This window comes from Lonchura striata, chromosome 5, assembly GCF_050655825.1.
Source record: "Lonchura striata isolate lonStrDom1 chromosome 5, ASM5065582v1, whole genome shotgun sequence".
Classification (NCBI taxonomy): domain Eukaryota; kingdom Metazoa; phylum Chordata; class Aves; order Passeriformes; family Estrildidae; genus Lonchura; species Lonchura striata.
Genome location: NC_140707.1, coordinates 51265720 through 51282562, shown reverse-complemented (window position 1 = coordinate 51282562; position 16843 = coordinate 51265720). Strand labels below are relative to the sequence as shown.

The window sequence follows — 16843 nt, the reverse complement described above, 5'->3', positions numbered from 1 at the left end:
ACAGGCCTTTCCTCATCTGCTCTCTGTTCTAGCAAGTCACAGTTTTCATCTAGCTCTCCTGTGAATAATCTACTCTTCTAAGAGCAAGGAGGAGGGCAGAGAGGATGTCTAGCTATACAGAAAAAAGGTATAAGAAGAAAGCCCTTTGTCTCTACTGCTCTCTCTGGAGCTTGCAGTCTGCAAAAAGCTAAAGATTACACTGAATCAGTGATCTGAGCCCCATAATATCAACTACTATAATCAGAACTGCAAGTTGTGTGGTGACATCTGCACCTGGGCTTTCAGCTATATCTGCATCCTCTGTTCAAAGGCAAAAATGGAACATAACTGGGGAAAGAGTTCTTCCAGTGAGGATGAACTGTCCAGCTCCTTCCTTCTCCCTGGTGGTAGTACAAAGCACTTTTTGTGAACCTCCTGAAACTATTGAGAAAGAAATAGATGGCTTCAGCGAGCCCTCCACCAGCACCCAGTGGTGTTTAGTCTCTGAGAAGATGGAGGTAGAAAGATGATGCAAGATTTCTCCTATTTTATTCCTCTTTTATGCCTTCACAGAACTGGATCTCATATTGCCTTTCCCTCTCCAAGCTGAAATATCCCAAATATGACATTGCACAGCCATGCGCAGTGAGATGATTTGCTGGGGGTTCAACTTAACATCTTCTTGGCAAGATCCCGTTACTTGTGATAATTGTCCAACCCCAAGTAACACTCTCTGCCTCAGTCCTCACACTCCTTATATCTCTGCTCCCATCTTCAGGCAGGAATGAAACACTCCACATGTTCATACTTCCCAGGAGAAAAGGTCACTACTACTATCCCTGTAAGCAATTTCTGTTTCTTTTTCCTAAGCTCCCTGTCATGACTGATACCCAGGCAGTCCACAGGGAAGACAATCATGCTAGTCTTAGAGGCAGAGACTGCTCTGCTTATGTTGTGAGACTTAGGCTTTCTCAGCTTTTCTTTGTTCTTAGGAAAGGACTTATTCAGGACAAAAAGCAAATACCTCATTATGAAACAGCTACACTATATATTGGAAAAAAACAGTAATTTGGGGAACAAACTCATGTGCGGGAGGGTGTGGAAATAGTACTGGCTTCTTTAATGGGAGAGCCCTAACACCAGAGCCCAGGAGTTAGAACTCTCCCATCAAACAAGATCATTCCTTCTTCTTCCCAGGGACAAGTCATAGCCCCACGGTCAGAGCCCCCAGGAGAGCACCTTAATCCCTGTGTTAGAGGTTGCACTGTGTGAGGCAAGTCTCTCATGCTGACAGTACTGCGGTTTATACAGAGCATTTATATACTAACAGCACCAGAGCAGGACCTAGAAATGGCTGCTCTTCTGTTTAGGAGAGACATCTGCTTCCAGTTGCCTGTTCTGGATATGATTGTTAATATATTATTTGATACAGCATTATTCGATGAAACTAGCATTTTAAGTCGGCTCATGAGCTCTCATGTAGAAAACTATCCCAAAAATATAGTATGAAGCTTCTGTAGTACAGAAAGGACTTGTATGTTTTACACTCTCTGTGGCCCTAATGATCAAGCAAACAAGATATCATGCAACCTGCTATTTCCTTTTTTTTTTTTTTTTTTTTAATAAAGCTTACTTTCCTTTTGTTTGGTGCCAAATTACTTTCTGAGTTCTTGTTCCAGACTGGGGGAAAAATTTCAGAAAACATTTTTGGTTTAACCAGTCTTTTTGCTTTTTTGGTGAAACTGCAGTACCTAAATTTACGTAACAAAGTGACTCTGAGAGGAAAGATAAGCTTTGTCTTGTGTCCTAAGGTTAAAAACCTTCAACACAGCAAGAGAAATCATTAATAGATCTTCAAAAGATGCCCCACCTTCAATTCTGTCCATTCCATACACTCAGCTGAGGGCTACCCGGAGACAGTATTCCTGCAGAACCAATCAACTGCTGGTATCTTTGCTCTCCAAGTACTACGGGCAGGATTTCTTCATGATGTTATCACATTTTGTTAAGGGTTGTGGAGTACCCCTTCCTAAGAATAATCTCGTCTTGCCAATGCAAATTGCCACATACTCAGACCAACATTTTCTCCTTCAGAAATATCAGGTCTAGATAAACAGCACTCTCTTCATCTCATGAGCTTTCTAACGGTGAGTGAAAGCAGATGCAGAACAAACCTGACAAGCCAGCATACACAGCTTTCCTACTCTTTTCTCATGTTCTCAGCAACACAAAGTGCACTGCCCTGCTTTGTCTGCTGCAGCAGCAGGCACAGCCCAGGGAGGGCAGCAACAAGGACCTGCAAAATGAGCAATTGAATATGAACTACAGCTACAGTCACTCAAGTAAGTATAAACAAAACAATATCATCCCAGGAGCAGTGCTCAGAAATACATTCAGTCTGTTGTATCATACACCAGCCACACCCCATTTTTGTAAGACGGGGATACATCTGCTTTTTTTCACTTATGTTCACAAGTCCATTGCATCTGGAGGGAAAAAGAAGATGGACTCACTCCATCACCTGGACAGTTCCCTTTAAACTCCCTTTCCCTGAGAGGCCCTCAGCACTCCCAAATATAATTATAATCCCAGAATATTTCCTCTGGTTTTGGACAGCTGCTTATCCCCTCTCTATTTCCGGGTATTGAATAGCTGTGAAACTGGGTGAAGGACCCTGACAGTCCTTGTGTAATCCCACGGTACGTCACTCCTAGTACAGAATACCTATTTGTCTCCTAGCTTAGCCCTGGGGCAGAGGATATAGATCTGATCTCTCTCTTGAGTGTTTTTGCTCAGTTCTGCCCAGGAGGAATTCTTCGTCCACATCAATAAGAATGAGTTAAACCTTGAACCCGAGACTTTTCTCCCACACAGCCCCGATGCACAGCTGAGCTGCCCGCAACTTCTGTGCTGAAGGGTGAACGCAGTTCCAATGTAGACATCATCTCCGTTAAACTGTTCCTTTCTCATTTAATGCACTACCACGGAGATCTAAATGGAGATAAAGTGGCAGGACTCAGAGAACAGCCAGGATGCTATCTTTATGCAGCATGACAATGTGCAGTGGTTAATTAGACACCGTTAACCTATTTTAGCAGAGGACATAACTGGGTTGAATGGAGAAAAACGTCCTTGAAACCACAGCTCGAGAGCTCCAGACACACCCGCGGTCCTGCACCGTGCCACAGCCAGGCCCCAAGGAGCTCTCTGTGCAGGACCGAGGTTCTCTCATGCGGCGCGGGAGGTGTGAGGGCGGGCAGCACAGCTAAGGAAAAGGGAATTACCGCAGCTTGGTAAACCGCACACAGAGTTGGCGGGACGGGAACGCCCAGTACGGATGAGGAGAGGGCTGGGAGCGCCAGCAGCCCGCTCGCCGGCCGGGCTGGCGGCCGCGCCCGCCCCGCGCCGCCGCCACAGCCGCAGCATCGCCGGGCCGCGGCCGCCCCCTGCCGGGCAAGCGCGGCGCTGCGAGCCCGGGCCGGCGGGCAGCCCGGCGCGGAACGAGGGCTGCTCTCGTTTCGCCGGGCAGCGGGACAGAAACTCATCTGCCCGTGTGTGCGTTGGCCCGTTTCCTGCCTCACCACGGCTACGAATCACGTGGAACCAGAAAGCCGCTCCGAGCACCCCTCTTGCTAAAAGAATGAAACGGGAGGAAAAGCAGAAGGTTGTGATGTTCAGAGATGCATTTTATCTGGAGACAGTAAGGCGATCTAAAGGCGGGCAGAGACAGACTGGGTGCCCTGGAAGCAAGTCAGCAGTTCTACCTCAGTGCTTCCATCCAAAACCATGCCCACCTCAACACCGAAGGCTTGGCTCAGCCCACAGGGAGGCACGAAGCCTTTTGCCTCTCGGGTAAAGACTGTAATTCAGGTCTAGGCCTGAGGGAGGAGGGGAAAAACATTAAAAAAGACGTTGTACTTTCTTGCTCAAATGTTCCTTGAGCGCCCATCACCACAGTGAGTGGGCGGTGAGCTAGGAGTTGCAGCTTGTTCAATAGCCTAAGGCACAACTAAGTTACACATCCAATATGACACACATGTGCTAAATGATAGTTCTCGGGGCTCTCCGAGGGTGGGTCTCAGTCACTGCTTGTTTGCTGTGGCACAGGAAAAGACACATTCACCAAGGCTGTCTGTAAATTAGAACTGCTACCCGTGCTGGAAAGCACCACAAGGTGCCTTCTCAGCTATTCCATTGCACCTTCTCTGGGGCGCTGATATGTTGTTTTAAGTTTCCACCCTCTCTTCCTGGCCTGTGGCAGCCTGGAAAAGCCAGGTTTTCCTTTACAAAATTAAGGAGTTTAATCTTCACACCTCCTACAATCGAGGAAAGTTTTGCCATTGATTTCAGCACGCTATGAGCCTTTATTTTCATCATAGGATGTCACCTCACAGCCCTCCACTTCCTAGCCCTGGAATGTATGGCCATCTGTATCACTACAAGGAGTTTTTGGGTAGACACACGTTTTAAAATTGTAATGGCCCTACCGTCCATCTTCTGGCCCCTCACAAGCTGCCTGTGCTGGTCAGACTGCATGCTGAACACACTGCCCCAGAGCATGGCTCTGGAAGAGGATGGCTGCAGCAATGAGCAGGCATGCTCTGTGAGATGGGATCTGATGGACTGCTGCTAGCCAGCTCCAGCTGAAATGGACTTGTGAGGCACTTCATCTCCAGCTGAAGTGTTTTTATTTCTCCTCATGTCCTAATATGTGGGCTTACTTAACAGAAACAGCAAAGGAGGAAAGCTCTGGCAAGCAGGACTTCAGGAACTGGCACAAAAGAACAAGCTGCCAGAGGGTGCTCCCGAGGATCACTTAACCTCAGCCCACTCACTGCATCATCCCCCAAGCAGATGTTCTCAGGGTTCCCCCTCTCGCTCACTGATAGAGAACTGACCAACAGAGCTGTTCAGAGCTCCCACTGAGCAACAGAAAAAACAACACCACTCAATACAAATTCCTGCTGTGTGGGAAAACAGAAAGCAGTGCTGCAGTTTCTGGAGGTATCCGCTACATATCTTTGGTCCCTGAGAACAGGGGCTCCTATCCAAGGATCATGTTCTTGGCCTCCCGTAAGCACAAAGTCCAACTCTCACAAAAAAATTACTCTTGAGGTTACAGGAGCATTTCAGCTTCCTTTTAAAGAAAAAAAAAAGCACAGCTCTGGATCCTCATGGTTATAGGAAAAAACTGAATGCTAAAGGAGACAGAAAATGTATTTAAGGTTGTTTGGGTTTTTTTCAAATCTCACAACAGAGAGCAAACCCATGATTATGAGGTTCAAAGACCTTTCACTTGTGACTGGCCTCACTGAAAACATTTATATGAAAAACAGTAGAAAGAATTCGGTGTTTATTACTGAATGGTATCTTGTTCTGTCATCTGGGAGCAACAGCTTCTGAACGAAGATATTTTAAGAACTTGGATTAAGAGTAGTAGAGGGGTTTTATGGGGAAAGGGGCTGGGGGAGGGGGAAATAGGGCCAAGCAAGTATATCAAGTCATCTCAGGTCCCTTTCAACAGGTAAACTGCATTAAGCTAGACTTCACAGCCAATATACAGGTGACCTACAATGGCCAGACAAGATTTTAGCCTTGGCTATGACAGATACAAAAGGGTTGGAAGTTGTATGTGATCTTCAAGAAGTTTTTGCTATTTTAAAACAGAAATATTTGGAACAGCAATAATAGCATCCCCTAAATTTGCTGGGACATTTCTCAGCGATGCAGAGAAATAAGAAAGGGAGATGCTTTGTCCTCAATCACAAAATAAAAAAAAAGTCAAAGAGACTTCATCCTGAGAATGCTCTGCCACTTCAGCAGCTTACATGGACCACTACCAAAAATGCCACATTTCTGTTCTGTTTTTGTCATGCCAGTTTCATTTCTAGGGGAGCAAGAGGCTGCAATCCTACTAGACCTCCCATTGCCCAGTACCTTTCCAGAAAAATAAGTCAAAGAAAACATCACTAACTGGGAAAAAGTATACAGAAATATAGGTTAAAAATGAGAAAAAAAAGAAAAAAATAGGAAAAATGGTTAAAAAAAACTTGAAAAGAAAAAAAAGGGGGGGAAAGGAAAAAGAAGCAGTAAAACTCTTTTTCCATGCTTCTCTGAGCACTGGAAACACATAAATGGACATAAGTCTAACACTTTCCCCTCTCAGGAAATTCTTGCAAATCACACTAAGTAGGTTTAAAAGGAATAAAAATCCCCTGTGACAGCCAGAGCACTGAGAGATTCTCAGGTGACTCTTCTGTCTTTTAGGGACTTTTTCTGCCAGTTATCTTTACTGAGTCTACACAGAAACACCAAGGAGAGCTCACCCCAGCAATGACATGAAGGGACAGGAGAACAGGAGCTTGTTAGCATTCCTGGAACATCCAGCCTATTTAAAAAAAAAAAAAAAAAAAAAGAGGAGGGGGCAGGGAGAGAGAGGAAAAAACCCACCCCTGGGCCTGCACATTGCAGCTTACCGCCATCTTGATGTCCTTGATGCGTGCCGATGGCATGGAGGTGGCTGGCACCAGATCAGCCCAGGAGAAGGAATGAGAGGCCAATGGAGATTTATGTGAGGAGAGTGAGATGGACAAGGTAAAATTGTCAGGAGGAGTTGTTAGAAAGTAAAATATATTGTGACAATTCCACTCCTGCCGTTCATCAATAAACTGACAGATCATTTAGTGTCAATTAGGAGTGATAGATGGACAAGTCCCCATGATCCTGGGCCAAAATTAATGGCTGGGAGGGAGAGGGTGATTGAAAATGACGGCTGACATTGAGAGGAAAGTCCTGAAGGTCCCTAAGGGGCCATTACTTGCCTCATTCCCTTGCAGATCAATGCAGGGACAAACCCAAAAACAGACACTTCAAGACAAAACTTAATCAGACTTCCTTTTCTTTCTTCTCCTTCTAAGTTGTGCCCCCTCACTTGGCAGCCTTGATCCTCCCTGCCTATATTCTTCACTTCACTAGGACATCCACAGATGGCTGCAAGTTGCAGAGTGAGGCTGACATCTCCCATGCAGCCAGGAGTCTGGCTCTGCTCCTAACATGGCAGTGTCACAGAGAAGTCCAGATTGAGATTCACCACAACACTGCTGGATTGGGACTAGAGAACAGAAGCAATGACACAAGCTTTCCCCCACTCTCCCAGACCAAGAAACTCATGAGCATGTTACTACTCCCACATGCAAGACAGGGATTGCTAGAGGTTCTAAAACCAGGCACTCTCAGGGGTCATTTCTTATTGAGAGAATACAGGATAGTTTAAGCCCATTCTTCTTGAATGAAAAACCTTCTTGAAACAGGAGGTTTTTAACTTTACTTATCTCTAGAGACCTTGAATCATAAACCCCCTTAATCTCTTAAATAACTTTCCTCCAGCTCCAGGGTGCAATCTCACCACTGCCCACTGTTCAGAGCCTTAATGATATCTACACAGGGGCTGGGTTACCGTGCTCTAAAGGTCACCCCAGCTGTATCCTCTTCCTTTCTGCAGGCACTTAATATTCACCTTCTTGACAAATGCACTCCTGGACACTACAGCACTCTATCACTTCTGTTCCAAAATAATTCAGCATGGTAATTTTCCTAAACAAGCCTTGATTATTACAACTCTGCGTGTCCTATCAGTGAGAAAGGGGAAATTTCAATTGTAACTGAAACACCTGTCGCTAAACTGCCATGATCCATGTAGAAGAAATGAGGTACATGTGCAGGCACTGGAAGGGACTTCTTACTTGTGTTTGCTTGCAGGGCTGCCTGAAACATGCTGTGTTTATTCTTCAACAACCCTAGTCGCTGCCTACAGAACTGTAGGAATTTTAGGGGGCTCATTGCAAGACCAAAGGGATCAAGCACCCCAGGTAAATTGAAAGAGACCCAAGAAGCAAAGAAATTACAATATTGCTAGAGAGGAAAATGGAAGAAATTCTATGAGAAAAGTCAGAGAGATGAGATCAGAAGAAGTTGGAATTAAATGAATCATGGAAACACCCCTCCTTTATCAAATCCACACCAGTATGCAAAACTGAGTTCCATTTTCCTTCCCCCACTGGTAGGCACTTTGTGTTTCTTCCTTTTGATGCGTGAGATAACCTGACAGCAGAGCTCTGCTTTGCTTGTCACAAGTGTCAGCACTGATGTAATTAGGGACATCATCACAGCTTTCAGAATGGCACTTGGGCTCCATCCAGTGGTTAGAGAGCTGCTTCTGTAGGAAAACCCAGCTGTAATTACTGTTATTTATCTCAGCAGGTTATTAGGCCCCAAGTGGCTGCCCAGGTTCTTAGCTGGTCCCCTTTCTGCTAATACTGGGGCTAGAATGTTGCTGGGGCAGCAATGAGACTGCCTCTTCTCACAGAGAATGATTCTTCTGAGTACAAGTTTAACTAGATACAGCAGATTCAGCTACAGATGGCCTGGCAGTACGGAAAAATTAATTTTCAGTCACTACTTTGAACCATTTAGTTGCTGTTTGCAAAGGACCAGCCTGGGGGTTTGCTCAAACACTTACCAGTAGTCCTCATCGTTACTCAGATTTACAAAATGGGACTCTTAGCAATGACAACTGTTCTATAAGAGTACTAGGAGTCCAAAATAATCTTCCCACATTTGGCATTTGAATATGTGAGTAAAATAGATAATTTTGATAGTTCTCAGCAATTTAAATATCTGACACTTGCAAGTGCTATGGGAACTCATGATAAAATACTGTATCTCACACATTATCTGTGCTAATTAATTTTTTAAAAATTTAGGTTGGAAAACTTTAAGAGTCCTCCTCCTCTTCCTATTTTGCAACAGTCTGGGAGAGCAGCAGTCTGCTGGAAATAATCAGCAAGATGGCAAGAATACTTAAAAGTTTACATAAGCATGTAATGAAATGAGCTGAGCAGATAAAGGACTAAAAGAGAGCATAAAGGTAGAAAAACAGGTTACAAACTAAATTCTACTCTATCATGTGCCAAATGGAAATAAAAAGAACAATTTCAAGTGATCATTTCATACTGGTAAGCATCCCTGCAGGAAAAGCAACACATATGCAGTTGTAAGTGACTAAAGCTGTCAGAAACAGAACTAAAAGTTAAGACTTCAAATGAAGAAAGAATAGCAAAAATAGCTACAAGATCGTTGCACAAGTGGCCACAGTATTCCATCTGACACACAATATATTTACATAACTCAGAAAATCTAACAGTAGCCACTCTGCTTATTCTTCCTAAGTGAAAGAAAAAAACAGATTTTAGCATTGTCTATTCTGAAAATCAAATTACTTCTTACAGAATGATTCCCAAGTGTAGGTTCAGTTACACTGTCAAAAAAGGGCTTAAACCTAAATCAGATATAATAACAGAAGCATGTTATTCTAACTACATCTACACTAGTGAACTTGGAGCAAGTTAACTTGATGGGCTTCCAAACTGAGTCAAATTGGTTGAAAAGCTGTGGGGAGATAGAGCCTGAGAAAACAGAAACAACAAAGCTACAGCAACATTGGTATGACATCAGCCAATGACTCAGACTTTTCACATGAAGGCTTTACCCTGGGATATGTCAAAAAAGCAAACCCTACAGGCCAGCATCTCAGACTTTCTTAAGGGAGAGAAGACAGATCAGCTTGGGGAGAATACACAGGAAAGGAAAGACAGGGGAATTAGCTATACAAAACCCTTGTACCTCAGTGACTGGAGAAAATCAGAACAAACGTCATAACATTTATTCAATAAAAATGCTTATTGCTATTAACACTCTCAGATATCACATATCACATTCATGACTGAGCAAGGGACGCATCTTGGTCTCATGTCCCAGTGTGCAGATTCTCAGAGACAAAAAGGTCTACAACCCTGGGTCCTGTTCTGCTTCTCCATTTGAACTACATCCAATGCCATAAAAGCCTTTACTCGAGACACCTACACTGTCTTGTAACCCATGCAGTTGAGATGCTGGGGGAGCACCACCAACAGCTACTGCTGCAAATCTATAGGATTAAGCTAATGTCAAACAATGGAAGACATGGCAAAATAGCACGTGGCACAGTGCTGTTACATTAGGAACCTGTTCACTGGCCTTCAGGGCACATTAGGCACAGCCCTGCATATGTATTACCTCCAATCCAGTCCTTCACCTAACCAACAATTACATAACTTATTTTTCCTAAACAATGAAATTGAACCTTCTTGTCTGCTGTCACATTTCCATAAAGTTTCTGCTTGATCCTACAAAGATCCAGAATCACTGGTGGCACTTTTTTCATACTCTGAGGTGGATGCATCTTTGCAATGGCAACTTCTAGCTGCAGCCACCCTATGAAAATAACCATTATCAGGGTTAAACTGGAAAGCAACAGGAGTTCAGGCTGAGATCTTTATTCTAGTCTCCAGATTTATTCTCTCTTTGCTTTATTCTAGTCTTCAGATTTTCAAACTATTTATTTTTCACAGACAAATGGAGTGATAATTTTCCCAGAAAAGTACTGTTTTTTGGAAAGGCTACCCCAGAATACAGACCACCCTTCTCCTCTCACAAAAAATACTGACTGTATAACAGATTTCTGGATGTTCCCACCCATTCTCAATTTCAGACCAGAAAACAGGTAACTTTTCATAAATCAGAGTGCCTCCAAAGTATATATTATTAAGACATATAGACTTTTATTAAAGGCCTTTAACTACACAAGCAATCTCATACCACTCCACAGCTCAGTCCTTCAGCTCTGTGAATATGAAATACAACATCAGCATAACTTCTCAGCTTGGAAAACAACAACTATTTGAAAGCAAGTAATCTCCTCCCAGTCTCAACCGTCCTTTAGTTTTCATATTTATTCTATTACCACATCCAACTATTTCCTTTGTCTTACATGTCCTTCATGTAAGCATCGGACTTCTCCACACACATTCTACAATTTGTATACGTTTTCCTCACATCTTCTTGCTGACCATCTCCATCCATCTCCATTATACCATAACCCTATGCACACATAAACATTGACAAATTTCACCTTTCCTGTCAAGGCTGATCACTAAATCCTGATGTATTCATTGCACTCTTGTCAGTGTGGTGCTGTCATATGTCACTCTCCTGGAAAGAACGGAACCAGTTAAATCCCCCCATCCCAGCTCCTGCATTTAACATGCTTATTATGCTCTTGACTCCTTCCAGGCACTGTACCAGGTAAGGAATATGCTGCCTCCAGCAAACAGGGACACGTACTCAGTTCTAATCCTTGCCAAGTCAATTAGCCAATGGAACCAAGCAAGAGCAATACTTCAAATGGCTTGAACAAGTTATATTGATATTGGAAAGAAAGGCCATCTAAAAGACCCAGGAAGAGTGTTCCAATGTCTGTGACAGCAAGGTCCAACTAGTAATGATTCTTTATTCCACACCTGAATCCCTCTTAATAAGGAAGGAGGCGAGGACTCACTTGCTAGGTGCCAGCACAGGATCATCTGCCCAGCCTCCTTGCCGGCGTGGGGGTTTAGGTGGTGGAACCTTTAATAAAGAGAAAGAGGCATGTTACAGATAGCTCTGTCAAGCCAATTGAGGTCCACACACACACACTAATGTAACACTACTATATAATGGAGAGCTAGTGTTTAAAATGTTCTTTAATAATAAAATAAAAGGAAGACAAACTACAAGACAGGATGTCTTGTCTGTAAATAAAAAATGCATCACCCTAATCAGTATCTTGACAAGTTTCAGGTCTATGTCCCTTTGACTTTTTGAGGACACACAACACAGTAGCTGACTGATCCACAGAAGGTGTGCTCTCCTAGCAAAATAAGGTTCACTGGGAACTTGCTCATCACTGTTGCCTACATACCAGTGGGAGGTATCACATTATGCTTTTCCTAGGGTACAAGACAGCATGTTGTAGATATCTTGTGTTAGATGAGGAGTTTTTCCCAAAAAGTCTGCTGTTGTCCACTGCTTAGAATAGGAGGATAGATGCCAATTTCAGACACAGTGATTCGTACCTAAACTCTTCCAAAGTTAGTTGGGATGAATCCCACCACTGAAATCCAAAGGGGAAGATCATCTGGAGCTTAAAGATATCCCCTGCTATATTCTTGCATTGTCTTGTGTGGCACTCTGCCACATGGCAAGAGAAAATGGGAATTCAGCTTGGGGCTTATGATGGGAATTTTTAAATGGGGCCATGAATTCCCACCATCTGGAAGCTGCCCATTGTCATTTACAGTCTTGGGCTTGGATCCCCCAGCCTGAGGAACTCTGTATGGCACTGCCTTCAGTGTTCTGCATGGCAGGCAATGATGAAAGCAGACGCAGAAAGCAGAGCTTACATAGCTCCCAATTGATGGTGCCCAGTGACAGAAGATGGATTACAGGGACCTGTGAATGGACCATCATGAGAAAGAATGATTGGGTAAAAGATGCCACAAAACAGAGAAAAAATGCTAACTGCAAAGGAATGGTGGGGGCACAGGTGGCTTCCACAGCTTTTATTACAGAAGTAAATGAGTGGGATGACTCCTGAGGAGTTTTTGACTTCAGAGAGGACCTTGCATGTGTGGTGGGGTCAACCCTGAGCCAAAGCCAAATCACCTCTTGCCACTAATGAGGACAGCATCGAGCTAACCCCTGATGGTAGGGGTCTCTCACATGTTTATTTCTTGAAATAGAAGCATTGTTTGTGAGTGTGGGAAATTAAGAGACCCTGCCAGGAGCAGCCTCTGCCTGCTGCAGGGAGGGGGTATGACCCTGCATAGCTCTCTGATAGGAGCAAAAATAGTCATCCTCCAAAAATAAACAGGGAGCAGGAATGAGGCAGGAGCTGCAGTCCCAAAATACCAACTTTCTTCAGCAAAGGGAGCACAGGAGGGCAGAGGGACAGGCAGGGAGCGTGAAATGCAGGAAACAGCCTCCTTATATGGGCTCATCCGTAGGGGACAGAGCTCAGTCGACTGGAATGACCATGTCACAGAATGTGAAGCCTTCAGGGGCCCAAGTGAATGGAGTTTTCTGATCTTTAAATGATTCTCCCAGATTCTTAAGATGCCAAACCAGAGAAGAGGCTACAGTGCCAAAAAAGGAGCATTTTGAATTCAGTTGATCTGGACACACCCAGAGCCCAGAAAAAAGTGGGAACACACACCACATATGGGCGTGCATGCCACATAAACATCCCTATTCTCATTACACATACCCCTAACTCAAAACCACACTCCTTCTCACACATATGCTTCCCATGCAAAAAAAACCCTTTCCCCTTACACTATCCCTCCAATAGCCAGCAAGCCATATTTCCAACACATAGCCTCGCAACTCCTCACAAAGGTGCACGGGCATACAAAAATGACACCAAAGAACTTGGGCCATAAGGCTGAGGGAAAATGCAGCATCTCCAGGGCTCTTCAATGCCCCTGCAATTTAATTTACTTATCATCAAAATTAGCCTTCAGATCAAAGCTAACTGAAGTGGGGCACACCAGATCAGAGGGTGATGACAATGTCTGGCCCAGTCTTTGCACAAGGCATGACTCCAGGGCATCCAGGGGTTTGATTCCAATGTCTTGCCAATGTTATACCATGTTCTCATTGATCACAAACACCAGGCAACCCTGAAAACCTGTCAGATCCTGAAAAACACCTCATATACACCTACAGGTCTTTTATTCCTCTTGCAATAAATTAGGTAATTCTTTCTGAATTGCCTACAGGAGCACTAGCAACAGGAAAGGCAATGTTAACTGTCAGCTGAGGAGAAATAGCTTTTCTTTGTTAGCTGCCTGGAAAGTGCTGCAATAAGGTCACATGCCACATACAGTTTTGTCAAGTAAATAAATTTACCTTCACATACTTTCACAGTTGCAAAATCTCAACATAATTTACAATTGAGAATGCAATGTCATGCTTTGCCATAATATGGTGACAGGTGGGGACTTTGCAGCTGCAAGCAAGAGCTTGAGGCAGTAAGTGGGACAAATGTCAACCCCAGAGGGATCAGAGAAGAAATAGAGTACACTGTTCTTCTGTAATGCAGCAAATGTGCTCTTAAACATACCTTTTTGGTGAAAAAGATTGCAGGATTTAAATGATCAAAACTTGTTGGTACCTACTGGTATACCTTAGGCAAGATTTGTACGAGTGTTCCCAAATATACAGCTATACATCCAAACAGTTTAGTGTTCAGAACACTGCGATTTCACCAGCTCCTGATAACAGTGTTGTCTCTCAGGCCTTGCTGCTCAGTCTCTTTCACAGGATCAACTAATTGCTTACTTGCTGGGATTTTCCTTTCCACGTCAGTTTTGTCTGGTATTGATCTCCAGATCTCCTCTACTTGAGTTTCTGCAGATCCTCCCTTTTCCAAGGAAAATTGCCATGGTCTGAGTTTTTTGTTTTGTTTGTGTTTGGGTCCTTTTCCTAAGAAATTCAGCTCACCATTTTTGTGATGGCATTTTTTCAGTTTCTCAGGCCACGTTCCATACCAAAACTTTTATACTACATCCATAATCAGTATTTTGTCTCTCCCTTGGAAAAATGACTGGCCTGAATTTCATCTCTCCTGCATCAAAGTAGAAACTCTACCTTCTTCTTTATTGTTTTTCAGGCCCTTTCTTATCAGACAGATGCAGAATTCCAACCTGGCTTCCCCATTAGAGCAGAAATTTCCAGGCTACTTGTCAAATCATGTCTACAGTTCTGAAGGTGCCAGCTGGATGCTGCTTCCTTAATGGAAGAAACTATCCTGTGTGTCTCTGAATCTTAAAGGTCCAGCAAAGTTTCTTTTAGGACCTTCCACAACAGGGGCAGATTATGGGCATGTTAAGTCCCTCAGATTCTCAGGTGGGTCTGGAAATATGCATTAATTTACCTTCATCAACATGACAACTCCTTTGAAACACTGAGCACTCTGTGCAGGGATGCAGGGACTTAAATGACATTGAAAGCATGCAAGAGAGGACACACAATTCTTCTATCATGTCATATTTCTCCTGAAATATGTAGGAGCTATGTTTTTCCAATACACAAACACCGTGAGATTTTACACAGTATGTAGGTGTCTTATTTTTATCCAATATGGACCAAGAAGTGGAAAGAAAGAAGTATGGGCAATCTCAAGGATTCTCTTCTCCAGCAAGATGCCAGAGGCTCCCTTGACTGAAGAAAAGCAAATCTCCACAACCACAACCAGGCCCGATGAATTAGTTTTGATTGCTGCCATTTAAGGAGCTGTAAGTCAAATAGCCCCACTGCTCCCAAACAGCCATGTAAAATAATCTGTACTGGTCTCAGAGCATGTATGATATCAAAAACATATCAATTCCAAGATCTATGCAAGCCTGGGCTTTTTGCAAAGAACAACCCATCTCTGCTGGCTCTCTTTATCATGTCCATAAACGGTTCAAATAGTGCCTCTGATTTTAATGAATACCCTCCAAGGACTTCTGCATGTGTTAAATACTGAGCAGAAAATACAGGATTTGTATTTCATCCTCAAACTGTCCTTCTTTTCACAGTCACTGACTTTCCTTTACTAGGGAAATTGTTATTGAAACAGAAGTTCTTGGGAGCCTTCAAATATTCTTCAAATATCACAGGTAAAGGAGCAGTTCATATTGTTAAACAGCTATCAAGAATTGCTCTCCCAAAACAGTGACATCTGTCAGTTGATGTGCACCCTCGAAGAAAACTGTCACCTTTGCAGCATTTGGCACCTTAACCTGTCTCAGGAGTTACTGTTCTCCCCTGCAGTAAAACAGTGAATCAGCACACAACAATCTGATTCTCTGAACAAGGGGTCACTAGGTAGAATCCTCTCACAATCCATAGTTATAAGTGCCCCTCCAGCCCTCCTAAGCATCAGCATTTCTGTTTGCTACCACCTTATGCTACTTTTGCTCAGATATTTTCCCATCTACCTTCCCACCTTCTACAGTTCTTTTGTTGCCTCGAGGTAGGTCCAGAAGCACTCAAAGTATGAAATAAATGTGTGGAAAAGGAAAAGCTTTTAATAAAATTATTTTCAATGAGATTGTCCCTAATCCAAATCAAGGTAGACAAGCAGGCAGGATACTACTAGAAAGGCTGGGAAACATGGCTGATTAGAAATGCTATTTCAGAAGATGTCATCAAAAGGCAAGGAGATAAGCTCAGAAAGCTGAAAATAACTGCCCTGCCGGTCAGCCAGTCGGGGTGCACGGGAGAGAGGCTGCACAAGGCCTTGGGGAGCTCCAGGCCATGCAGTGCTAGGTCTCACACTGGGGAAGTTGGCCTAATTAGGGAACAAAAGTTCAGCTGCATTTTTGAGATTCCTCTTGGAGAATCTGGCCAACTTCCAGATGAGAGGTCCCCAGGAACAGTCTGGGAGTCCAGCATTTCTACAAGCAACCAGAAGACCGCTGGAAAAAAAAATATGCAAACCCTGTAAAATGGAAGCAGGTAAAAAACCCAGTGCTTCCTTGGATGCTGGATCCTTTCAGTGGAGGGTATTTACTAGAATAATGCAAGACAAAAACACATGACAAACTCTGGGACATGGAGGGACAAATGCAGCTCAACCTAGGATGACCACGTAAATGGGAGGGCATTCACAGTGTGCAATAGCCACGGGAAATTCTGCCTCAGAGAACCCTCCCAGGTTCTCGGAAATGCCAATTGCTTCAAGAGCTATCTACTGCCAGTTCACCCCACTCCCAACTGCATGCCTAAGAAAGCAAATCCCTGGCAACGTACCATATACAAAATGCAGCTACCCCTGCTGAAGGCTCCTCTACAAGCTGAAGATCACAGAGGAGAATAGGATGCTAGAGAAAAACATTGCAGTAAGATGTAAACTCTTCGGGAATAGGAAATTTTTGTTCCAGCCATACACCAACACTCTAGA

General features: G+C 43.7%; 1 protein-coding gene across 4 annotated transcripts in view; it reads right to left on the bottom strand.

The window, feature by feature from the left end:
- Window positions 1–16843, bottom strand: part of IFT43 (intraflagellar transport 43) — a 46398-nt gene that overhangs the window by 17625 nt on the left and 11930 nt on the right. For all 4 annotated transcript variants that reach the window (XM_085582204.1, XM_085582205.1, XM_021542795.3 and 1 more), the window contains one exon: window positions 11414–11481. In XM_085582204.1, the coding sequence (XP_085438330.1) occupies window positions 11414–11481 (68 nt within the window). The remainder of the gene's footprint in view (window positions 1–11413; window positions 11482–16843) is intronic.